Source organism: Gouania willdenowi, chromosome 4 (assembly GCF_900634775.1).
Source record: "Gouania willdenowi chromosome 4, fGouWil2.1, whole genome shotgun sequence".
Classification (NCBI taxonomy): domain Eukaryota; kingdom Metazoa; phylum Chordata; class Actinopteri; order Blenniiformes; family Gobiesocidae; genus Gouania; species Gouania willdenowi.
In genome coordinates this window covers 39,033,420-39,060,757 of record NC_041047.1, presented here as the reverse complement: position 1 = coordinate 39,060,757, position 27,338 = coordinate 39,033,420, and the positions used below count along the sequence as shown (strand labels likewise).

The window sequence follows — 27,338 nt, the reverse complement described above, 5'->3', positions numbered from 1 at the left end:
TCAAGTCCTTACAGTTGTACATTTCTCATCAAGCTCACTGATGACTCCACAAAGAGCAGCGGTGCTCCTAATGTTATGGCTGCTTGAGGTTAGCTTCTCCCTGCGGACTGCACACCCTTCAATGCATCTTAAAATAGAAACCCTTGTTCAAATGCATCTCTGAAAAAGACCTTGGCTGGTAAATGTGTTTGTTATGTTTGTAAAAGTCCAACTTTTTTCTACAGAAGCACCTTCTTCATCAAGGTGAGGAGTTGTTGATGTCCTCGAAGCCTCTTGTTGCCATCAAGCGTTGTGTGAAGTTGTTTGATGCACAATGAGCTGCTCTCAGAGGGAGGGGAGAGCTCCAGCTGACAAACCTTAGAGCCAAGGTTTGTTCACAGGCCTGCTTCAAACCAGCTGATCCACGACAGCCACCAGTGGGACCAGTCATCCCACACAGCTGCAGTCAGCTGCAGAGAGCCACTTAATGGTCTGCCAGCTGGTCTGGCTGTCCATGAAGGAAACGGTCTCAAAGCGCGTGGGCCGACAGCAGGGATGACTGCTCACCCTCCTCCTGGAGATGGTTCCACCATCCATTAGAGTCTGAAGGGCCAGGTCGTAGTTGGTGCGCTGACTGCGACATTTGCCCACACAGTACTTAAAAAGAATGATTTCATCAGAATCATAGCCAAAGCCCAGATCTCGCACACGCATTTCCTTTTTCTCTAAGCGACAGTCATGGACACCCTTGGCCTTTTTGCGGCTCTTCTTTGATGTTCTCGATGGGGGAGGGTCACGAGGGAAACGCCTCCATCGACCGTGCACGTTTTCTTCCTCCGGTATCAGCAACCAGTCCTCTGCCAAGAGAAGGGAACACAAAACAAAGTGTCCTTATTATGGGGAGTCTCACTTGTGGACACATCAGTGGTGGCTGGCCAGTAGAGGGCGCTAAGGCACCGCCCCACCACTCAACAAGTTAGTTTGTGTTAGACATAAGAAAAAATAAATAAAAATAATAATGAATTAAATATACTAAGAAACAAACTTATACCTGTGTTTAGATATTCAAAATAAATATTATATAGATAATGATGATGAGTAAAGTTGTTTCGTTCATCTATGCCTCATTGGTGATGTGTTTACGCTTTGGGGCGCACTAATCTTTACCGTCCACTCTCATTAAAAGTTGTACATGCGCAGTAACTCCTCTTCAATACGAGTCAATGGAGTGTGTCTGGGCGCAGAGTTGAATTCAGCCCTCAGTTACACAACACCACCTCCCACCATGGGAGGGGCTGACGTCACAGTGGTGCGTCATAAAGTGGCTGATTGAAAGGTGAAGCCGTGGAACGACAGAAAAAGAAGCAAAATGGAGAAAAATATATTGAATATTTTTCCTTTTCCTGCCTCCTTTTTCAAAAGTCAGGATTAACCCAACATGGATAAAGACAGGAATGACCCATTTAAAGCACTTTTTAGAAAAGGCAAAGAAACATGAACAAACTAAGAACAAACTAAATTTGATGATTTCAAAGACTGAATATGTCTATATTTTGTAAATTAGGTTTTAAATTATCATTTGTTCATTTATCACTTCCTTTGTCACCCTTGTTTGTATTTAATTACTTGTTAAACTAACTAAAAATAAAAATACAAACAAAAAAATCTGAAAAACAAAATTTAAATAAAAACCAATTACATTTCAAAAAATATAATAACCCTGATGCACACCAACTCACTCCATTATACAGTATATACTACATTTGTTCTTGCTTGTTTATGGGTTCTGTATATTTTGGAGTCATAGCCCCCCCTGGAGAAAAATGCACCAGCCGCCACTGGGACACATTTCTGCTGCAGCGACACAGTCTGCAGATGTAATGACATGTTTGAGTCGTTCATAAGGTCACCTTACTTCATTTTTATTCTAAAAATAGACTTAAATATATAGACGTCTCGAGATTCACGCCAACAACAATGTGTGTAACATATATAATAATGCAAAAATGATAAATAACATAATTGATAATGTTGACTACAAAAATTTGCATTGATGTTTAATGTTGTAAATTCATGATAAAATCAGGCCGGCGGCCGCTTTCTGCTTAATTTTTGCTGCAGTCCCATACATAAACTGCTGGGTGCAGTGTTGCTTCACCTTGTGAAGAAGAATTGCGCACGATGATCACATGACTCGAGCGAACTTGTATTTTTAAAAAAACGACAAATTAATTCATATATATTTTGTACAGTCACTGTTTTCTATGGCACTTAAAGGGGCGGTATTATGAAAAATGAACTTTATAATGGTTCTGCTACAGTGGTATACATTCCTTTAGCCTCATTCAGAGGGTCAAAGTTGAAAAAGTTCTGTTTCCTCACTCCCTTGTTATTCCACATTTTGTAAAAGGTCAGCTCCAAAAGGGCGAGTTGGATTTTTCTCGTTACTTGACGCTTGAACTCCTCTTCCTGACAATTCTGGCTCCTCCTACCCTAAAGAATGTGAGCTCCTCCCTCTCAAACTACCCTACAGCTAGAACAAACACACCGGTTTAATATAGAATATGCATTATACTCTATTGTCATATATGTAAAGCTACATACACAAAATATGTTCTATGCATTGAACCCCTTCCTGAGGGGCAGTGTGTAGCAACGGTGTAGCACCCAGAGCAGTTCCATTTTTAATACCCGTTATATCAGCTCGTATCTCCTTTGACTTGATCTGACGTGTTTGTGACCCAATGCGACGCAGTGGTTTGACAAAACAGTAGATTATCACTTTGAATGGACTATTCCTGTGTAGGGGGTGAGTTCGCTACATCTGTAAAAAGTAGTGGACAGACTGACAAGAAAACGACGTAGCATCTCCGGTGAGTTTTTGAAGCAGCTGACTGAGCTGACTGACTCCGCTGCTGCTGTCGCACACACACCCTGAAACAGTGTTTGTCTGACTCACAATTACAATAGTCACAATAGCCACTTAAATAGCCATGTGTTTTACTGTAATGTGCAGTTTTTTGGCTGAAAACAATAACAAGAGTGTGTGGATAGAAAAAGAAAATCACTAGTGATCCGCTGTTGTGTGGAGTCAGCGTCTACAGACACGCCTAGTTATGAATATGCATAAGTAGGCCCCAAAACAGCCTGTTTTTAGAACTGCTCAGAATGTCACTTTTTAGAGGGCTAAAACTCTGGAAAACAGGCGAGTTTGAGAAAATAAACCTCAAATACTATGTCGTTGGGTTTCTTAGAGGAAATAGAGATGGATGCAAAATAGCATAATACAGGACCTTTAAAATATTTGTATATTATGTACATTATATTAAGGAATTTTTTTTTTTAATTCATTTTGTAAAACTGTAATGAAAACTTTTGAGCACCATGGGGTGGAAATGGATGGAAAGAGGATTATTCCTAAAAGTTTCCAATGTGGTTTTAATCTCCTGCACAGCACAGAAATCTCATTATTAATGTGTTTTGAATGAAATATTTTAGCTACGGACTCTGTTTTTTGTACTTTCAGATTTGACTGCAGCATTAAACAAATGCTGAAGAACGGCATTTTATTTTGGAGCCAGATGCAAAGCGAGGCCTTAAGCAGGAGTAGGCCTGGGCCGATAGTCGCTAAATCAATTAACCGGACGGTAAATAAAAAGAACTCGGTAAGTTTGCCGGCCTCGATATTTTGCCATATGCGTGCGAATTTGGCGTCGCGCCTGTCGGTGGCAGAGGCTAGTGTTAGCAATGGATATAAAACAGCAGATAACTCAGTCAGTTCCAGTGTTTGGAATAACGGTGTTTAAAATAACGGCGTTTGTTTTTCCAGTAACGGGGTAATCTAACGAATTACTTTTTACGCCGTTACAAAGCCGTTATCGTTACTGAACGTTAAATGCGGTGCGTTACATGCAGTGATTGAATAAACTGTTATCTGAAAGTATCCCCGGCTTCTGACTCAGCTGTTGTGAGGAGGCGGGTGAAAAACAAGGTGAGCGATTATGATTGGCTAAGGCGACGTGCCAGCACACGCCACACACACACACACACACACACACACACACAGCAGATTGAATGAAGCAGCAGAGATGGTGAGTGTGGAGCAGTTTGATGAAAAGTTGTCATTTTTAAGGTGACGATACAAACACTACTTTAAATTAATTGTGGTCAAAGGCAAGAACGTGTATGTGAAGTGTTCATTATATCCAGGAAAGGAGACTTTGTCCACATCTGTTGTAAGCAACTCAAATTTAATGAAGCACCTCACGGCACACGCATCTAAAAAATGTGAATTCTTTGACATATAGCAACTTTTTTTTTTTTAATAGTAACGCAAATAGTTACTTTCCTTGGTAATGAGTTACTTTTATTATAGAGTAATTTAGTTACTAACTCAGTTACTTTTTTGAACAAGTAGTGAGTAACTATAACTAATTATTTTTTAAAGTAACGTTCCCAACACTGGTCAGTTCTAATAATTTCTCAGTTACCCGCGGTGTCCGCCAGTGGAGGAGACATAAGCGGTGTAATCGGAAGCAGAAGTGGGGATGCCGAGCGGGGCTAGCAACCAAGTTAAGTCTAAGTATTTTGTTTTCCTCATCTTTTGCCTCCAAACAGGCTGGATGAAAAGAGGGTTCACTAGAAAATATATGGTCCATTCTGTATGTTTAAGACTGAATGAAAACGGAACAGAATGAAACGGGGAGGCGGGGCCTCTAGCAGTTTTGTTTACAAAGGTTCTAACTGGATTGGAAGTGTTACCTGTTAAGGAATGTACAACTATATACCTCTGTGCCTCAATGTTTCATATTTATTGCAAGTGCAATTTTGTTTTTTGAGAGAGACTTGATAAACCATTTTATTTATTGCTTTGGTTGTGTGTGGTTTTGCATTTGAGGTGTTTTTTTTTTTTTTTTTTTTTTTTTTTTTTTTATCAGAGAGGGTCTATTTTATTGTTTTTGTTTGTGATATTTATTAAAGTGCAGTTTTTTGCTAACAGAGACTGAGAGTCCATTTTATTTTAATTGTGTTTTATTTGTTCCAATTACAATGGTAAAAAATACTAATGAGGAATACAAGTTGATTGCATTTGAAAGGGTGTACTTGCATTTATCATTACATTAGTGATTAATTTGGTCTAAAAAAATTGACAATACCATCGTTTATTGGCAATTATTTGTGGGACAATAATTACTACAAAAACACAAATTAACAGAAAAATACACAAAACAACAACACAAATACACAAAAAAGGAAAGAAAATGCACAATGGGACAACAGAAATACAATATTCTTGCTGTTCTGAGAAGTAGCAAGAGTAGCGACTCCTAAAACGAGTATTTCATTACAATTTAAGCTATAACATAAAAACATATTGATACAGGCAATATTGTAATTTTCTTTATCGCCAAATTAGAAAACTCAATATATCTTGAATCACGATTTATCGCCCAGCCGTATTGTGTGGACATGTTTTCATTTTTGTTTTTAATGGCTTTTTCAATTTGCGGTGATAAAAACACTGTTGTCTTTTTAAATAAAAAATTTAAAAAAAATTCAATTTGAATATATGTCTGTATGCAGTAAAAGCAGCTATTAATTCATTATACAAAAACAAGTGTGTTTTTACGGGTTTAAACATTGATGATTAACAGTGAAGCGACCAGTGATTTTTAGAAACCTAATATATACAGTATCATACATAGCTTTCCATACACTAAACTCATCACTGCACACTAATCCTTAGCCTGGAGACAGGCTGTTAGCTCAGCTGAATGTTCACAGCAGCACACGTGCTTGTTAGTTCATGTCTTGATGTTTACAAAAAGAAAACTTGTAATAATAAGGAGACGTACGGCAGAAAAATGTACAGAATTATTCCCCAGGCAAAGATCCGAGCCAACCTCAGTTAAGTATTCAGCCAGGTTTAAACATGCCACTTGGGTTTTGCCTTATTTCATGTAATTATACCATTTCACATTACAACTAATGCTGAAAATGTCATGTGACTACACAAAGTTTTTGGAATCCAGGGACATTTACAGGAGAAGTCTGTCCCAGACTCAGGGAGAAGAGAATGTTGAGCAGAACTGAAGTTATTTGGAGAAAATACAGTTAAAACCCTCTTACTGTCAGCAGAAGTAATTTTGTGGAGAAGATTTGACGTTCAAGGGGCAAAATTATGACAAATTGACTTTATAATGGTTTTGCTCAGAGTCGGCACCAGGCAGTATTAATGGGGGGGGGATTCAGAAAACTGCGGGGGAATAAAAACACTCATCCCCTTTTCTGAGCGGGTGGGTCCACAACCTCCTCAGCAGTAACGGCTATAATGTAAACAAACATGCTAAACATCTTAACAACCATGTTAGCCTGACAGTCAGGGATACAACCGGTTTGTTCGTCACATACATATATACTGTACTACTACTGAATAGTACTTTATGACATGTAGTGAAATAGCATTAGGGTGTTCAGCTTTATGTGCACAGTGTGCAGCAGGGGTGAAAGAAAGAAGGTAAATAATAGTAAATGAGCATTTAACGACAACCTAATGAATCCGTGTACCTTTCGCTCTTTGGTTATTTTGTTTAAAAACCAAATTGAAAAAACAGTTTCGTTTTTTTGGTTTTATTAATTTAAAACCAGAAACAGAAAAATGGAAAAACCAAAAACCGCTGCATTTTTCTGTTTTAATTTTAAATCTGATTCTGTTTGTGTGATATTTTGATATTTAAAGGAAACTAAGACGAGAGCTTCATGTTTTAATCTCACCACAGAACGACCGACAGACAGACTTTTATTCAGCTGCGTTTGATAAAAAATGTTTAATGTTGTCCATCTCACACTGATGGCAGAGGTGTAATTTGTGTGTCGTTGACGTTTCGTTAAAGAGTTATTGATGCTGGAAGTCTGAATCTGTGAATATCTGCCAACTTCACCAATCAGTGTTAAGGTCCAAATAGAATCCAGATAAACTAATGACTGGGCGGACTTTTGCTCCCGGTCCGAATATAAAAAGAAGCAACGCATAAGTCACATTATCGGTGAATTGAAACGTTATTAATACATGAATAAATCAAAACATAAATAAGGATGTTACGTAAAACATGCACATGTGTAGAATCAGAGGTGGTGTCATGACTATCTACAGGTGCCCCGCGTTTCTTATGATCAACTTCCGTGTGTGTTGACAGCTGCTGTTAGCGGTATTTATAACGTGCAAAATATTTGTTTTTACTACCTTAAAAAAAGCTGTAAGTTTTTTTGCAAAAGTGTCAAATGGTAGAAGTTCGAACATCTGTTGTTCCTCAGACCAGCCTCAGAGTTAATAGCCAGTCACCAGTTTATTTTTGATACACTTTGGACCGTAACATCAAAGCGAAACAAAGCTACAGTGTGAGCTACTTTTTGCGAGCTAAAACATCCACAGACTGAATGAAAACTAGAGCAGGAAATAAATCCTAAACAGTCCTATTGTGTGAGGAGACCCGGTCCAGGACATGAGGAGGGAAACCAGTTGCAGCGGACTTCAGTTCTCGCTCAAATTTCTCCATAAATATCACACAAACAGAACAAGTTAAAAAATAAATAAATAAATAAACAGAAAAACGCTGTTTATCTGGTTTTTCTGTTTTGGTTTTAAATCACAAAAACAAAATAACCACACTGTTTATAAGAACGAAGGGTACACAGATTCCTAATGCTATTTAAACACAGCCACAAAAACAAAGTTAGCTAACTAACATACCTCTGACGAAGTGGTTGCTACAGCATCAGCAGACTCTGTTCCTCCTGACCACAGAAGTAGGTTTAAAATCCACTTTTTACGGCGTTGTTCTGTGAGCTTTTTACATTTCTCACCTTTGTGAACGACAATCTTTGGGACTCATTAAATCTCTTTTCCTTTTCTCAGTTAGAACGATTGGAGCAGCCGTAACCTCCACAAAATATGGGCATTTTGATTATTTCAGACGGCAGATTCTCAGGCTTCCTTCTCTCCATCTGAATTTAAGCGTTCTAACTTTGTTGTGAACCAGTAATGTGAGTGACGTCACGTAAATCAACAGAGCAGGCCATAGACATATACACATTCTATTGGCTGATCCTAACAACAGCTCGAGGGTACGTTCAATAGCACAAATGTAAAACAAATACACCACAGTATATTATATCTATGGAGCAGACTCCCGTCCGCTGTCAGTGAATGGACACAGTCAGTTGCGATAGTCAATGAGATATCTTTGATTAATAAAAAGCCCCCCCTGTAGTGGGAAGAGTGGGGGACACAGTACGTCAACTGCGGGGGCACTGCCCGTGAATGCCCCCCATGACGCCGACACTGGTTTTGTTACATTGATCTACATTAATTTAGCTTCATTCAGAGGGTCAAAGTAAAAAAAAAAGTTGGGTTTCCTCCCTCCCCTGTTATTCCATGTTTTGTAAAAAGTCAGCTCCAAACGGGCGAGTTGGATATTTCTCCCAATATTACATCATAAGGTGGAAACTCCTCCTACTGACAATCCTGGCTACACCTACCCTTTATAAGAATGTGAGGTCCTTTAGTTTAGTGAAAGTGGCAGGCAGGTACACATGGAATGGACTGGTGAGCATAAATGTATGCACACACACACGCACGCACACACACACACACACAGGTCCTCCAATGATGGATGATTTGAGGATTATTATCACTGCATGACAATAACTGATTATTTTTTCAAAACAGCAACTGGATTTCCACCCTTTATTTCAAAACTTGGTGAATCCGCCCCATAGGGTATATATGTGTGTGTGTGTTTTCTTTCATTTTGTATATTTATGCTAACTTTTCAGCCAAAAAAGCTTCCCTCTCTGACTGCAGAATGGCTTGCAAGTGAGCAACTTCATTAGGCTGATGTTCAAGCTCCATTAACAAGTTTACGTCTGTTAAGACTGGGATACACTGTGCGATTTTTTCAATCGTTGCACTCAGCTCCAGCTCCGACTCAGACGCAGAGCCCGAATGTGCGCAGCTCACGATTCATGTTCTGACACTGTACGGACCGACACTCTGACACAATCTGACTGCTCACACTGTACGTTCATACACGACACGTTGGGGTCTTGTTTCTGGAAATGCAACGTACATATTAGAAGAAGAAGAAGAACACTGAAGCGTCGCCATTAAAACAGACGAAGAAGAAAAACCCGGAAGTGGCGAGACACTCGCAAATCTCAGCAAAAAGAGCTTTAAAAAAGAAAAGACGGCGATGTGTTGGACCAGGAACTGGCTGGACAGACATGGCCACTACAGTCTGTCAATTTTACAGCAGTCCTACGATGTTTGTGCATGCGCAGTGTGAGTGTTTACGGTAAGCCGGTCCGTGGCACTGTGCGATACCCTCACGAGGAGCTCACGAGGATTTCAAACATGTTTGAAATCCTTACGACCGACGATTGCTGATCGGGAGCTGGTCGTGAGGTGTTAATCGCTTTTCGTGACCCCACGTGTACTACACGATGCACGACACACGATCTAGCAGAGACTCGCACGATCCCACAAAATAGTTGCACGAGTCGAAAATCAGCTCAAAATGGGCCAAAAATTACACAGTGTATGCCTGCCTTTACTGGTGGAGGCAAAAAAAAACACCTGTAGAGAAAAATCCTCCATTTTGCTGCAGATGTATTAACTTTGAGTAAAGTAGTTGTGTAACTGTATCAGACTTCACTATAGTAGCTGCAAACTGCTCAAATGTTCAAGTGGAAATGACTGTAACACAGAGATAATAAGTTATAATAAGAGGATTAGGGCCAATTTTGATGGAGAAAACACATTTTGGCCAAATCAAGAAAAAAGTCGAAATGTGGAGATTAAAGTTCAAATTTTGAGAATAAAGTTGAAATATAATGTTGAGATTAAAGTTGAAAAATTGAGAATAAAATCGACATTTCAAAGACAAACTCAAAATACAATATCATGATAAAAGTCGAAGTCTCCATCTTCATTTGCTTTATAATAAAATGTTTATACTATTTTTATTTGTACTTGAACTTTCAAACAAGACTTAGGGCATTTTTTAATCAATATGTCAAAAATATTGATTGCTTCACAGCCACATGTTTCTAAATTCTCTTTACATACTGTATTGTGTGGTATTTTAGTAAATTATTGTGCAGAATTAGTTCAACAATGCAATTTAAAGGCACACTGTGTAACTTTTGGCCACTAGGGGAGCTAGACCGGTAACTTTCACGTCAAGAGCCCCTCGTGGCCCCAAGGGCCGCAGCACTGTCGCAAAAATCAACAGATAGTCAGTCGGGCCAGCCTCCCTTGTTTTTTGATTGTGTATGCAGACAATAGTTGACCTGTAACTTCGGGATAAGGATTGGCTTTAGGGCTGGGTCGGTCAGGCTGGGGTGTGGTGTCACATGACCTGGCCAAAGACGGTCCGTCTCTCCAAACTTTCATGGTCAGTATTTCAAGAGGGAAGCCCCGCTCGGAACATTGATACTGTCAAGCGCTGTATATTGGCCTGAGGAATCATTTAAAATAACTCCTACGGGTCAAATCTTTAGGTCAAAAAGCCTGTGGTGTGCCTTTAAAAAGAAAAATGTGATTTAAAAAAAACAAACTAAATGCAGTCCTTTGCACATAAGCAGATTTAGATTTTTTAGTTTTATATCAAACATGGGCAATATTTCTGATCCATCCAACATCCAGCCATTCATCCATCCACCCATTCATCCATCCATGAATCTAACCATTAATCTATCAAACATCCATCCATTCATCCATTCATCCATCCATCCATCCATCCATCCATTCATCAATCCATCCATTAATCTAACCATTCATCCAACAAACATTCATCCATTCATCCATCCAACATCCATCCATCCGTTCATCTAACCATCCATCCATTAATCCATCATCCATCTAAACATCCATCCAACTATTGCTCTATCTAACCATCCTTTCACCCATTCATTCATCTAATCATCCATTGATCCATAAATCCATCCATTCATTCATTGATCTAACATCTATCCATCCATCCATCCACACATCTAACCATCAACCCATCATTTCATCCAACCATTGATTGTCCCATCCATCAATCCGTCCATCCACACATCCATAAATCTATTTCAGAAAGGAGGTTATGTTAAAACTCTGAGTATGGTCGGGCTCAAATAAGGCAAACTGAGTTTCCGGTTCTAGAAAGCAAGGTAAGTTTTACTCTGAGTATGTCACCATTGTCACCACATTGTTAAAGATGTTCCTCCTTGCTGTCCTTGGCAAATTTGGCTTTGGAGAATCATTCATATAAGGGACCTCGACCATGTACACTAAACCTGAGGCCTCAGTAACCGCAAACAAAATAACATCCTGGGCTGGGGTGTCTCGGGGGTGGGTCTTTGGGTTAGGCCTCTTGGGGCGATCTCTCCTACCATCTGCTCGGTAGCTGGCCGCGGTCGAGTGTGGTGCCGCTCTGCCTTGGGTGGGGTGGGGCTGGTGGCCTGAGGCCCGCTGTCCTCCGGGTTGTGCTGGTGTGGGGGGGTGTCTCGTGTCTCCGTGTGGGGTGGTGGTGCCTGGCTGGGAGTACTTTGGTTTGCCTGCTTATCGGTCCGTGATTGGTGGGGTGGCCCTGCTTGGGCAGTCGATGGCGTCCTCTCTCGTTGGGGGGACCGGGGCCGCCTCCCTGTGGACAGTTTTGTATCGTGGGGCCGTGCAGGCCTGTGTTGGTCCTGGTGCGGGCGTGGGCTTCTCTGCTGTGCCGTGCTCCCTGGGGCCAGCATGGTTCGGGGAGTGCCGTGGGGTGGGTTTCCGGCTGTGCTGCTCGGCGCTTCCCTGAGGCCTGCGGTGCTGCGTGCTTGACTGCGCCATCTACCCTCTCTGGTGGCCCACTCTATGGATGGGCTGGGCTCACACCAGACAGGCCTCCTACATAGACACTTCACTCCCAGCTGGTCTGGCTCACTCACTTTGTGCACCACACCCATATCTCACACTTGGGGGGCTGGATGGCAAGGCCGAGGGTGGGTGGGACCGCCGCTTGTGCTACCATGTAGTCCCATCTCAATTTGTCCTACCAATCCCTCCAATTTTAATCACACCTCAACACACCACCCCCCGGAGGCTACGACATACACATATATACACAAAGGTTGTGCACCTCATACATTCACTAAACACACACAACCACACACGAGATAGGGAAGTGCCTCTCCATTGGGGAATGGAGACATACCATAACAGGGTGGTGGGCGGGTTCCCATATTTAGGCCTGTTGGGTGGGGGCCCGGCCCCTCTGTAGATGGCTGTGCCACCGTGTAGAACACAAATACATCAGGTGGTGAGCCTCTGGGGGGCGTGGGAGGGTGTTGCTGGGAGCTCTCTTTGCAGGGTCTCTCTGGGTGCTGTCGGCCTTGCAGGGCATGGGGTTCCTCTTCCCTTCGGGTATGGCTTGGTGCTTGTCTCGTCTCCTGATTGCCTTGGGGGCGATTCCCTGTGGTGTGTGGCCTGGGGCGGCCTGCCATGTTGGTGTGGGGGATGGGCACGCTGGGGTGGTGATGGAGCCTGTGCCGGGGGTTTGGGCAGGGTTGCATGGCATTTCAGGATGATGCTGTTTGCTGGGGGGTGGCGCTCGCTGTTCCGGTGGTTGGGGTTGTTGTCAATTGCCTGGTGTGTCTGTCCTGCAATCTGCGGGCCGATGGGTGGGTCCGGGTGCCTCTAGCTGGGGGCTGCTATACCACACCACGTGTGTGCTGTTGGTGTGCCTCCTTCTTGCGGTTAGGGTTAGGGCACTGCTGTCCCTGCGCCGTCTGGGGCTGTGCGATCCTGCTGGATGGAGACTGGTTTGTGGGCTAGGGTGGAGGCTCGCCCTTGGGGTCCGGCAGGCTTGGCCTGCCGGCTTGGCCGGTCTTTGCGGGGGTCTTTTGGGGCGGGTGGCATGGACCGCGTCATTGCATGCTTGCGGGTGCGGCATGGGGTGGCCCCTGCTTGGGCAGTGCCCTGCAGCTCTGCCGCCTCAGGGCTGTGCGTGCCACATACTGGTATGACGGTCTGGCTGGGGCCCTTAGGGGGGGTCCTGACTTTGACAATAACTAAGGCTCATCGCACTGACAGCATCGATGAGGGCATGATCTGGGGAGCTCTAGGGGGCCTGGGGGCCGGTGGGGCGACTTACAGCGTCGCCCTTGTGGCTGTCGTTGCTGCCGGTGTTGCTTTTGTTCCGGTTCCTTCTGGCCTGGGGTCCGATCCCTGTTGGCTCTGGGCCTGCCAGCGGGCACCCACTGCTTGCCTGTTTGGCGCAGCTCTGGCTGTATCCTGGGCGTGGGCCTCGGCTCCTCTGCTGGGATCTCGGGCGGAAAGCTCTCTGGGCCCTCCCCTTGGGGGATTTGGGTCGGTGGCGGAGTGCGCTGGATCCTCGGCTCCTTGGGGCTTTCTCTGGTGTGTATGTGGGGGGCGGAGGCTGCTTCTCGACTTTGGATCTCGGGGGCGTCTGGGGAGCTGCTCAGTCGTGGGGGCTGGCCTGGGGCTCCTTGGCCCCCACTCTTTCTGCTGGCCTGGCTGCATCTCGGGCCATGGGGTGACGCAGAAGCGGTTCTTGCACAAACATTGGTCATGGATGCACTGCCATGTCTTGGGCTGTGGGATAAACTCGTATTGGGCTTAACCTTAGTCACGTTGATCCCAAATACCAGTTTTAAATATAACCACTCACTCCTTCCCTCTGTTCACGGCCACAACCATTATACCTAAGCTTCACACTTGTCATCACCAGACTGGCTGAATGGATTCACAACACAATAAGCACAATATGCACAACTATAACATCACATCTAACGCTCCCCTCTAAAGCAGTCACCTCTTACCCAACCCCTTCCATTTCCTACCCTGACTCCCTCTTCCCTGTTCCCTTCCCCCTCTGCTAGGTGTAACACTGCCCTCTCTTTTTATATCCTCCCTTTATTAAAGTATTTCTTACGCTTCCTTAGGGAGGGCTGGTGATGGTCACAATTATGCAATAAATTAAATTAATTTATTTAATTTGCAATAACAAAACATGCATTGCTGTCTTTAAAAGATTTCACTTCTTGTAGTGTTGACCTTTGACAGCATGTGCATAGTGAAAAAAATTTAAAAAAATGTGTGCTGTTTTATTTTTTTTTGCAAAACATTTACAACATAGGGGATGCCGAGCATTTAGTGAAAGGCACTGTATGCAGAGCATTCAGAAAGGTTGCTCTGCATTAAATAGCCTACTGATGTCTTTTGTAAAGACAAACCTGTGGCATATGTAAAGGAGGAATACACATTTAAGTGTTCTTAAAAGAGCCAGGCCTAAGGTTTAAACCTGGTTTACCCAAGCCGTCCGTGACTACTCTGGCTTTTTCCATTTCATCAAACTCTTCTTAGCTTAAAGCTCAGTGCCTCAGCCAAGACAGCTTACGAGATCGATCACAGCATGAGCTGCAGCTTTTCCTCTGAATAAAAAGCCAATAGAAACCACTGCTGACCCCAACAGGACGTGACATCATCTGTTACTGAGCAGCGAAAAAGAAGAGGAAAAACAGAGGACGCTCACCTTTAAAAAGTTGCTTGTGGTTTCAACACTTTAAAAGTAGTAAAGGGTTAAAGTTGGTGTTATTCAGTCAATTTATCATAGAGAACAACTGAAGCATATGATTACAATTAAATAATATGTCATTTCTGAGACTTGTGTTTTGATAAATATTTTCTTGGAACTATTGGCACGGAGGGAGCAGCGGTGCTGTGTGCGCTGTTGGATGCTGCTGGATGTCACATCCAACAATACAGCTGCTCCCTCCGTGCCCACTGATCACCTCCTGCGAAAGTGATACTGTTCATGGATTTTGGCATTGGGGAGCCTTAGTGCTCTGCCCTGTCCCTCTCTGTAGATTCAGAGCTTTCTCGTTTAGATCCTGAATGAATGGACATACCGTAGTAAATGTAAATACAATCCCAACTAAAATATTCATGGTCGTGTTTGTGGGAACCATTATCCATTTATTGCCTAACAATATATATATATATATATATATTTTTTTTTTTATTTTTTTTTTTTTTTGCTTTCTCACACAAAACAGCCCTCAGCCAGGTGAACTGACCCACCCAGCAAAATATGGTTGAAAAGTCCTATTTCCAATGATTATTTTTGGGCCACACTTGGATCAAATGTGCTAAATCTGGACCAAGTTGGACAATCCATTAACAACTCACAGGGCTCTACACTAACTTTTCCAGTGGTGGCACTGGTGCAACTAACTTTCTCAGTTGGTCACACCAGCACAGAATTTGGTCGCACCCTTGTTTTTTTGAGCGGGGGTGGGGAGAGTGTACAGCATAGCCATGCATGCTAATGAATAGCGTACCGTAGTTTTGTATGAAGAATGATAATGACTCAAGATATATTTGCTAAATGTTTTAATGTTTTAGTGTCAATATTAAGTTTTTCTGCAACAAGCAGTGGCTGAAATAACAGGTCATTCCTTTTATACAATTTTAAAAAAAAGACGTAACAAAATGTTTTAAATAACAGCAAAGCATAACAACAGGTTCTGTTTTTTTTTATTTTGCAGAAATGCTGTACTTGAATTAACTTAATAGTAGCATAACCAACTTAGCATCTGCATTGCTTCACCCCATGGAATTAATTTCAGAGGGATCTCCTAACCCTCTTCCCCTGGGCCTGGGAGAACCACAGCTGAACATTTGGCCTGGCATCATAGTCCAACAGTTCTGGTCCCTCCAGGCTGATTCTGATGAGCGTGTACGATCTATCACTGAGCTCGGCACGTTTTTCCTTTTCACTGCTGCCCTCAATGTGAGCGCGCTCTCAGTGAAGGGCTCATTATGCCTGGCTCCATTCGCGGACCGCGCGCACTCCAAAGGAGCACATTGGTGTTTATACTCTGCACATTCACCGTTGCACCGTTACCTTCTCCTCACCCGCAGCACGGAGAAAGAAAGAGAGAGAGAAGTGCACTCTGTGGGACATGACGGGGCGCTCAGCTGCTCCGTCCAAAACAAGGTCGCCCATATGCACTCCCACGGATGCGACTAGATAAAATTTTCACTCTCACACACTGTCTCAAGCCCAACAACTATAGTGGGGAAACATTTTGACGTAGTTGTATGGCCCAATAGCAACTCAATTTCAACAACTATAATTGAGCTAAAATTGGACCATGTAAAAAAAACATTTCAATGACTAAACAAGGGTTCAAATTGGACTACGTTGGATGGTCCAATAATAACCTAATTTCAACAACTTAATTGGTGCTAAAATGTGACCAATTTTGACAATCCAAAATGCTAAATAGAAGCTAAGACAGACGACCAGATTTAGCAAATAAAAACATCTAAATGACGTTGGGTGTTTGGTGGGGACTGTATGTATATATTTCAAAAAAGTAACTTAACACCCTATGTTTGTAAAGCAGCAATCAATCTTTATGCCTCACCAAACATGACAAACATTAAAATCCCACTATATGACCAATGCATAATATAGATTTAAAAATTCAAAACAAAGCCCAACAAACACTAAGCTGTGACAATTTACAGAAGAATAAACAATATAAGTCAGACTTAATGACTGGATTTTTTAGGGCCAATGCCGATGCCGATACCGATATTTTTTTCCATCAGCCTTAGCCGATGACCGATACGGATTGCCGATTTTCTTGAGCCAGTATTTGGAGCTGATACTACTTTTGCTCCCTCAAATTACATCATAAAAATTACACAATGATGAGAACAAATGTAACAAGTCTCAATTTTTTAAAAAAAGGATCATTTATTGAAATTAACAAAGGTGAGGTAGAACGACAACAAGAAAAAAATATTTAAGAAATATTAAAAACAGGTGATGTAGAACAAGAACAAATAAAAAATGTTTCTGCTCTCTGTAAATGTGGATCGGTGAACACAGCAGCCCACATCGGCTGATGCTGATACCCGTAAAAAACATCAAAATCGGCCAATAATATCCGCCGGCCGATGTATCGATCCATCACTACTTAGAATGAAGTTAAAAAAATGAACTAACCAAGAGTGTTTGGCCACTGAGCGTGGATGCTGCTCTCCTTTTCCTGGTCTTCTGGTGGGGAGGACCACGAGGACTGCTGGAGGACGGGCTGCAGGTCGGAGTCGCTCCCTTGGATGTTCTCTTCAGAGAGTCCATCTTCCATCAGTGTCAGCAAAGATACCACAAACCACAGCATCACCTGGCAACACAGCCACAACTTTGTTCAGTGATTATTTAATAGAACACTTAACCCAAAATGCATCAGTAAACAGGACTGTGTTTATTTACATGTGATTGAAAAAATGTTCCATAACCACCTCTATCTGATCACAGTGAGCCAGTCTGATTGAGCTGTACTCAATGTAACCTCATCCAATCATTACATCAGGTGTGTGGGAGCAGATAGAAATTTAAAACCTGCTACATGAAGACCGTTTAGACTAGGGGTGCATCAATTTCTGGCTGATCACCGGTAACCGATTTTTAAAAAACCTGACCTGCTGATTCCAATTTTGGCCGATCCTGATTTTTAATCTTTTTTAAAATGACAGCATACGCCTTAAATGTTCCAATCTTAACAATACCCGTGAAACAATACAAACGTGTTATTTAAACTGCAGAGGTAGTTATCTCAAATATAAATGAAAAGTTTTGTAGCATTGCTTTCCAAACTACTTATATTAATATACTCATACTGTGTCTGTTCCTAACAGGTTACACTGCAGACCTGTTTTCAGCTCTTTGCCAGAAATTAAATGCACAGCATTTTGGTTTTACAAATAAAGAAAATCAAAAGGTTTGAGGTAGATGATCAAATAATAATCTAAAGGACAAACTAACAAAACATCTTAAACTCAATTGTCCTGAATTTTAAAGGGGACATATCATGGTTTTAAAGCCTTCCTTTTTACATATAAATCATACAGTTGTGGTCTATATAAAGCGGAACTGCAATGCTTGGGTCTGAATTCCTCATTATTATAGCTCCACCCCTTTTCTCCCCCTTTTCTGATGTGCTTCTGAGAGCAACTCGTTTTGGTGTGGTCTCTTTAAATGCAAATGAGACACTTCATACCCCGCCCCCTCTCCAGGTTCAACTCCACCCTGCTCGGCCATTTTTGTATTTTGATAGAAGAGATACGGCTATGTAGCGGCGCATTAACTTTTTATTCACACTTTATTTACAAAATGTCAACAACAGAAGACTTGTCCATCCAGCTTTACATGTTCCAGCCAGAGTCTGACCCGGTGGAGCGAGATGAAAATGAAGATGATGAACCTGCAGAACCCCAACAAGTGAGCTAACACAAGCACCGAGCTAACACTAGCACCAAGCTAACGTCACGAAATGCATTTTAATAGTCTTTTCAAAGACAAAAACGGCAAAATGAAATGACTAATGAAAACTTTAGACTTAAATTAAACCACGTAGGCCATATCATCAAGGATCTAAAACGAGCACACAGCGCTAACATATAAAGTCAGAAGACGGTGCAACTGCTAATGCTAACAAAACAATGACAGGGACGTCTTATCATCAAACTTTTTAGCGTTATTTACAGCTTACCGAAGTGCTCTGTTCGTCGTCTCCAAAGAAAGAAGGAATTGAACCCTCAATCAGACAAAGTCTTTCGGCAAATCCTTCTTTATACTGGTGGAGGTTGATGAAGCAGTCATCCTTGAAGTGCTTCGCACACACAAAAATGACCTTACCCACAGATGTGGATACATTTCTGTGAAAAATAAAACTCAACCAGACACTTTGAAAAGGTTCTGATGCTGGGAGACGGTGTAATGAAGCGTGTGGGTTACTACATCCAACAACCCAACATTTTGACTTGTCCTCTCGTAACTTCTGCATCCTGGAGCTTGACTACAAAATAAAAGCGAGAAATAAAAATGGCGGATAGCTCGAAGTGTTGGACCTGGAGTTGATGTCCTAATTTGGCAGTTCCGCTGCAAATACTGTGATGTAATAGTTCAAAAAACGTAATAGAGAATAGAAAAATCGAAACAGATTGAAAAATATGAGCAAAACAGAATATAAAGATATCAACGGAGCACCTGAAGAGATTAATTTGATTTTTTTTGTACTTCTAAGCACTCTAAATATACAACAAAATGCATTTAAGGGCTAAAAAAGTGGATTTAGCATGATATGTCCCTTTTAAGTTTCCTTGTAGAACAAAAATAAAACATGTCCAAATGCAGAGCTTTGTAGATATTTAAATGTAAAACCAGCTTACGTCACAAAAGCTCCTAAAAGTGCAGCATGTTGAAGGAGACATGTCTGTGACTTGTAACAGATACTACGGCACACCTTTTAATCACAGGAACAGTGAATCTCCATTTGTCCTCCTCCCTTCTCTCTCTCACAAGCTGAGAACAACAACATATTGATCAAATTGAAATGTATTGTTTTCCTACGCTGTGTCAATAACTCTTTTATTCACAGGAAACCAGGAAATTCTTAGAATACGGTTACATACAGTAAAGTTACAGTTTAAGTGTTGACAATGATTCTTAACCAGTAACAGATCATGTTTAGTGTTAAACTGACCAGAAAAATATGATCTGTGCTCTCATCTTGCTTTGGTTGGAATGTAACTGTGTTACTGTGTTATTTTCTCATTTCTTTTCCTAAGAAGTTTTCATCCACTCATGAACACACCCACAAACAAGTCCACAAATCACCCTAAGCAATCTGATTGGCTGCCGCAAAAATGTCAACCAATGGTAATCGCTTAAACCCAGATACAGTTTGTCATTACCAGTTTAAGGCCAAGCGCAAAATTTGAATCTTTGGATTTGTAGGCGCTGGTCGCTGAGTCACCATATCACGATTTAATTTTATATTTTCTTTGTAACATCACAGTATTTTGTTTTATTAGACTTTAAATAAACTTGCGCATTCAAAAGAAGAAAACCTCCAGTTTCCACTGCTGCTGAGCCGAGCTGTGAACCAACACAAGAACAAAGTCTGCATGTGCTGATCAAGGACCAGGCCCCCTCGGCCTCTCACGAGCCAGAACCAGTTACAACCCTCTGGCTCGGAACGAGCTGTGAAACCAGCTGTGAAACACGCAAAAGGCTGACCAAGTCCAGAACCGGACACTTCGGAGGCACTCCGCGGTCCCGAACTATGGCAACTGTTGTGATTGACAGCTCACAGTCCACGGAGATCATGTTTTTAAGCTAAATGTGTTGATGCATTCAGGGTCTTTTCTGTCAGCAGCAACAGACGTTTATTTCTGAATAAACGGGACGAACGGGAGTGAGCTCGTAAAAACTGGGACAAGTCAATGGTTTGAGGGAAATCAACCATGGCATGGGATGTAACCGGGAATGTCCTGGATTGGATTTGATATGCAAACGAAATTGGCACCGATCGATCACACTAAGGTGATCCTTAGTTTGGACATTTCCGAGCCCAAGACTGAGAAAATGAAAGTGAAGGTGGAAAAGCCTGACCAAAAAAAAGTAGCAGTCATGAAAAGCTGGCAACACATGCTGGTTTAGAAAATATAGTGTTATTTCCATAGCTTATTGAGTGATGGCGGTGACTCATTATTGATCATTGATCAGCCTCAGTCCACCTTTAAATATGTTTCTATCCAGTGCAGTGATACAGTGTCACATTGGAAACTGAAAGCTCCTCTGGGTAAACTGATCGTTGCTTTCCATCAACACTTTGACATGGAAACTGTGGAGGCTCCAGTTTCTTCTTCACCTTACACATACAACAGCAGCACCCTTTAGTTACTTACCTGATATCAGACACCAGCCGACAGTACGGCTCAGGTAAATATTTTAACATCACTTTAAAAATGACTTCCTCTGCACAGTTTTGCAGATCAGCAGTCCTACTAGGTTTCATTTACAAGTGAAGAAGCCTATGGGATGTTCCAGTAATGTTAATGATGACTTCAGTATCCTTTAAAGCAGAGATGGGACACGTTTTTAACAGTTGGAGCTACAAAAATCTAACCAATCTGAACATTATTATTGTTCAATTTGGACAATACTGTTGTTGGTGTGTTTTTAGTATCATAATCATGGGGCAGGTACTATGAAGCTGGATAAGTATATTCAGATACAGTAGATCTCCGTTCTGTGGAGTTTTTGGTATAGAAATTCTGGTGGGGCCTCACTATATTGGTGCAATCCAAACAGATTATCATTCTATATAATAATAATTATACAGATAATTATATATTATACTGTATATTAAATTCTACATTTAATTTAAAAGAGCTTTTCTAGAAACACTTTACAGGTTAAAATAACAACAGTGATGATAACAAAGAAATATAAATCAGAAAAAAGAAAGAACATCAGTAAAATAAAAAGTAAAAGGCAGGAAACAGGCATACTGTAAATGAGTGGATGGTTGAATGTTGTCATCACAACACAAAGTGCAGAAAGAGAGGAGATCGCAACATATTTGATGACAAAATTCTGGCTCTGTAATGCTGTCTAGAATAACATGACAATTCGACCTGTGTGTGTGTGTGTGTGTGTGTGTGTGTGTGTGTGTGTGTGTGTGTGCGTGCGTGCGTGCGTGCGTGCGTGCGTGCGTGTGTGTGCGTGCGTTCCTCAAATATCGCTGCAGATCAGCTTCTATAATTATTAATAATAATAATAATAATAATAATGCATCAATTTTATATAGCGCTTTCTCATAGACACTCAAAGTCGCTTTACAGAATTAAGGGATTATTCTTTCACTCCACACTTAGTGGTGGTAAACTACGTACTATGTGTACATGTCTTTTGCGCGCTGGTTTAGTTCTAATCCAATTAAGAGATAATATTTATAACGCAGACCATTTACAGTCATGATAAAGTTCAGATGTGCACTGACAGCAGAGTTGTGGCACAAATATAACGCCATACGTGCCGTGCTTCAGATTGTTGTTTAGGAATCCCACGGTACTACATTGTTGACGTGACAGAAACATAAAACACACGTACTGCTCCATCAACTCTGCTTAGAAAACTCTTCAGTGATCAGACGAATTAAATCCAGCCGCTCTGAGTCAGTCCACGGACACATTGGTCCATTTCCAGACAAGCGTGCGGTGACCATGATGTTTGTGTCATCACAACATTGTTACAGCCTGTTTTACGTGTTCTTTTGTTGCGGTGAACTACCGTGAAGTGTCTCAATGCGTGTGTTGCTGCACTGATGCATATTCTGCTTGCTTTAAAAATGTAATCCCCCGAAATAATCCACGTTTTTACAAACAAAAACAAAAAAACTGTAATCTGATTACACATTTTTTATTATACTGTCACAGATTACAGTTACATGTTTTTGGTATACTGATTACGTAACACTGTTACTTGTAATCTGTTACTCCCCGAGCCTGCTAATACATAGCGACTGCAAGCAGGTATCGACTAGTCAGCCTGGAAAGAAAGACCAGTCATTGATTTGACATTGCTTTTACCAACAGCTTGAGTCATGAAGTAAAAGCAATGTCAAAACGCAAATGGAAACGACAAAGACAAAACAGAAAAAGAATATACTACATTTGTATATTTTTTCATTATTGATTCACTTTACATTTCCACATTTTTATTATTGATTCTCTTTTTCTTTACAAATTTGTATTATTGATTCGCTTTATATTTCCACATGCATTTCCTTTTAATTTTGGCACTGCTGTGATTCCATACACTTCCTCGGGAGGATGTCTCGGCTGTTTTCTTTACAGTCTATAGAAACACATAATCCATAAACACTTTTTCCGTTCGTGTAGCAGCTCCTGCTACACAAACTTTGGTCCTGCAAACCTAGAGCGCCTCCAGGTCAACCCGGACCACATCTCAAGGTACGGACCAGTGAACACTGGACCAGCAGAATTGACTCACTTAAACTACAACACATCCTCATTCAAACACTCATTCCTACAAACACACAATTCCTCAATATGTTTCACACATCCACCATTTCATATATGTTTGTCCGTTCTCCCGTCTGTCTTTCCGTCTTTGCTTTTATGAGCTCGCTTTATTATTTTATTCTTTGATTTTACAATAGTTAGTCTAGATTCGTTTAGAATAGTGATTCACTTTACTACATGTAATCCTCACTTTTATTAGTTTAGAAATGCATTTCATCGCAATTTAATCTCCACATTGTTCTCGTTTCTTATTGAATTATGCAAATAAAAGGTTAAACTGTAATCGTTGATTCCTCTGATTTATTAAAGCTGTGTATTTATTAAAACTGAGTTGTTGACCCATTTTCAGTAGGTCAAAGGCAGAAAACAAAACCAAAAACAATACATTCAAAAAGAGTTTGATTATATATGTATAATTTTACCAACATTACAGGAACTTTATCATTTTAATTGATATTAATTAATTAATTAATGCAGTAACGCAGTAAATTGCTTCGTTTTTGCACTGCAAACATCAAAGAACATTCTCTTGGCACAAGTTCCTGGTACACCCTTAAAACTGATGTACAGACTACAACTAGAATCAGGAGAACCAGAGGAGATGTCGTTGCTGTGCTTCGTAGGCGTTAATTTTAGTTTAAAAAAAACACTAGATGGAAAACAAAAGACAAGGTGTGCAAATTGTGCAAGAAAGAGTTTCGCTGATCACAGGAGCTATACTAGCCTCCGCTACCACCTCAATGCTAAACATATAGCAGCTAGCACCTCAATGCTAAACATGTAGAAGCTAGCACCGCAATGCTAAACATGCAGCAGCTAACACCTCAATACTAAACATGTAGCAGCTAGCACCTCAATGCTAAACATGTAACAGCTAGCACCTCAATGCTAAACATGTAACAGCTAACACTTCAATGCTTAACACGTAGCAGCTAACATCTCAATGCTAAACATGTAGCAGCTAGCACCTCACTGCTAACATGTAGCAGTTATCATCTCAATGCTAACCTGTAGCAGCTAGCACCTCAATGCTAAACATATAGCAGCTAACACCTCAATGCTAACCTGTAGCAGCTAGCACCTCAATGCTAAACATGTAGCAGCTAGCATCTCACTGCTAACATGTAGCAGCTATCATCTCAATGCTAACCTGTAGCAGCTAGCACCTCAATGCAAAACATGTAGCAGCTAACACCTCAATGCCAACCTGTAGCAGCTAGCACCTCAATGCTAACCTGTAGCAGCTAGCACCTTAATGCTAAACATGTAGCAGCATTTTTGTTTTAGAAAGTTTGCAGACCAAAAAATCCAGAAAAGCATGAATATAGCTTAGTTAAATTAAAATGTGTTCTTTGTGAACAATGCAATCATAATATTCATTATTCATTTGACACATTATGTTAGCACTCAGTGATTAACATAATAAACTCACTTTTGTTGTTTAAGATCATTTATTGTTTTCATTGGTTTATGATTTACAAAAATCTCTTTAGACTGAGAAATGTTGCTTCTTGTGTCAGACGATTCATTTAGATTAATAAATTGCTCTAATTATATTAATATTTTTATTTGAGTCCCACCACTATTTACCATATAATTCTGCTTTTCAGTTTGCAATTTTTCCTTCATTTATTGTTAAATAAAAACTGCAGCTTTTCAATTGTTTTGTCATAAATTCAGGAAAATTTGTTTTAATTGTTTTAAAAGTGTGACAATTCCTCATTGTTTGTGGCCTTGCTGTGATATTGTGTATTATCTCAGCTATAAACTCCTCCATACTTTCTGATACTGGAACAACAATGTCAGACTTTATAGATTCACACAGCGTTCATAAAGGACACGTAAAGAACAAAAGACTCATAGGTATAGCCCAGACATGGTCCTCATACCAGATATTCAGAACTCCACAAAGAACAGTTAAACACATTACATGAAACTACCGTAGTAGGACTAACTTGTTCTAATAATGTTGTTCTTGTTCTAGTGGACACGTTGAAAACCAGGTAAGAACCAGGAAAAAACAGATGTATCAAATAAACTTCTGATAACACAATCCACATGTAGACACAATGTTTGTGTGGTTAGAGCCAGGCTGTGCTACCAGTGTTTTAGCTAAAACACCCTAACCCTTCAAAGAAAGGCTCATCTGACTTCAAAACCAGTGAACACACAGAAATGTGATACAGGAAGAAACCTAAGTAAAACCAGGTAGGAACCAGGAAGGAACCAAGGAAAAAACAGGGAGAAAGCTGGCAAAAAAAACAGGTAGAAATCAGAGAGGAACCAGGGGAAAACCAGGTAAAAACCAGGTAAAAACCAGGTAAAAACCAGTGAACACACAGAACATGCCTCAAATCCCCCATAGGCAAACAAACAAAAAGAGCTTTTCATACAAGTACTGAAAACTTCAGTCAGTTTAATGAACAAACCCTTTAAAATAAATAACATTAAATAACAAACAACATCCCCTCCTGGACACCAGTGGTACGTTCAATGAAATTGTGTAAAATTCAAATAAACAATCAGTAAAACACTCATTGTTTATAATTTAGAAATACGTGACATCTTCTGATTCAGAAGCAGATAAATGCAGTCAGAAGAGAGTAATGATGATGATGATGATGATGATGATGATAAAACGTTTAGTGGTTTACAACTAACTGTTGTAAGTGCTTAATATACAGTCATTTCATCTGGTTTTCAGATATTTCTACATTTCGTTTTCAGTGGTTCATTAGAAAGCTTCATATTCTATTCTATTCCATTACCTATATTGGTATTTATTTTTGTTATTGATTGAATTTCTCCTCTGGGGATCAATACAGGTATATTCTATTATATTATACTCAGTGATGCTTTAAATAGCAGACAGGTTGTGCTGCTTTTACTCATTTTCAGGTTAAAATTAACTCAGCAGCAACCAGAGGTACTCTACTGGGAACCAGAGAATAAATAAATAAATCAATAAATAAATAAATAAATCATCTGTGTGCACTCCTGCTAATTATGTACAAAGTTGCATATGTTCTCCTGGGTTAACAAACGCTTTAACAGCAGCTCTGTAACTTATTTATCATCATAATAAAGTGAAGAGGAAAACGGAAAACACGCACACACACGATCATTTTGGGCTTTGATCATCTCTAAAATCCGCTGAGTGTGTGTGTGTGTGTGTGTGTGTGTGTGTGTGTGTGTGTGTGTGTGTGTGTGTGTGTGTGTGTGTGTGTGTGTGTGTGTGTGTGTGTGTCCTACCGTCTCTCTGATGACCTGCACGGACACGCATCGGCTCTGACGGACGCACGCGGTGAGCGCACACCGGCACAGACGTCTCCGATGATGGATCCGATCCCGCAGCGACCGCCCCCAGACCTGGAGGTCCTCAGTCCTGCCTGCTGAGCTCTGTGGCAGAGACACACTGATCCTGTGTGTGTGTGTGTGTGTGTGTGTGTGTGTGTGTGTGTGTGTGTGTGTGTGTGTGTGTGTGTGTGTGTGTGTGTGTGTGTGTGTGTGTGTGTGTGTAATATAATTAAACACTTTCACTTTTTGTCCTTTTCTTGTTATTTTGTGCAGGTTTGTTGCTATTTTATGTGTTTTTAGATTCATTTAGTATCTTTTCTGTTTTTTGAGTATTATTTTCTTTCTGGAGTCTTGTGTATTTTTGTAGTGGTTTGTGTAGTTTTTGTAATTATATATGTTTGGAGTCATGTTGTGTATTTTTGTTGTCATTTATATGCTTTGGGATGAATTTTTGTGTATTTGCTTTGAAGGCCAGATGTAGCCCTGGAGTCATGATTAAGCCTGTTGGTTTAAAGCGTGTGTGCATGCGTAATATAATATGATTATATTTATGTTTTATTCTGACACATTGAAGCCTGGGCTGATTTTATTGATTTGTTCAAAACTTTTTTTTTTTGAATCTAAATTACCATTAAAAAAATGTAACATCAGTATTGTGATTTATCTTTTTAAAAAACTAGTTTATCATGGAAATGTATCATGTGTAACACATTTTTACCGTGTGTCTTGACCACTGCCGAACCCCTGAAACGAACACGATTGATCGAACCAGGTTAAGAACTGCTGCTCTAAACTCTAAACTAAACAAAAACAACAACAAAAAAACCCTTTTCATATGAACTCCAAAATAATCTGGTTGTGTGAAACCTGTGATGACCACACTTTGTGAACAGCTTTCAGAGTAACCAAACACAGTGGCCACATTTATCAGTACATGAGAGCTTTAATTCCCCTTTAATTCAGATTAAAAATGAAATCCTCTTTAAACTGACCTTGTAAACACTGACTTCGGAATGAAAAGGCCATTCTGAATTAAACTTCAATTCGAAGTGAATGGCTGGTTTATTCTGAGTTTAAATCCAAATGGAATAATTCCTCAATCTTGTAAACG

The 27,338-nt window shown here is 40.7% G+C and overlaps 1 protein-coding gene across 1 annotated transcript; it reads right to left on the bottom strand.

Moving 5' to 3' along the window:
* Window positions 1-26,307, bottom strand: artn (artemin). Its single transcript, XM_028445318.1, has 3 exons — window positions 26,183-26,307; window positions 17,043-17,220; window positions 1-836 (listed from the first exon to the last, which is right to left on the bottom strand). Exons 2-3 carry the CDS (start codon window positions 17,215-17,217, stop codon window positions 427-429), a joined length of 585 nt encoding a protein of 194 aa, XP_028301119.1. The 5' UTR covers window positions 17,218-17,220; window positions 26,183-26,307; the 3' UTR covers window positions 1-426.
* Window positions 26,308-27,338: the final 1,031 nt, after the last annotated feature.

Bases quoted from the DNA above. Each gene is read 5' to 3' on its own strand.
- artn (XM_028445318.1), bottom strand. From the start codon at position 17,217: ATGCTGTGGTTTGTGGTATCTTTGCTGACACTGATGGAAGATGGACTC. The intron at 837-17,042 runs GTTAGTTCATTT...TTCTCTTGGCAG, and splicing joins TCAGTGGCCAAACACTCTTG to AGGACTGGTTGCTGATACCG.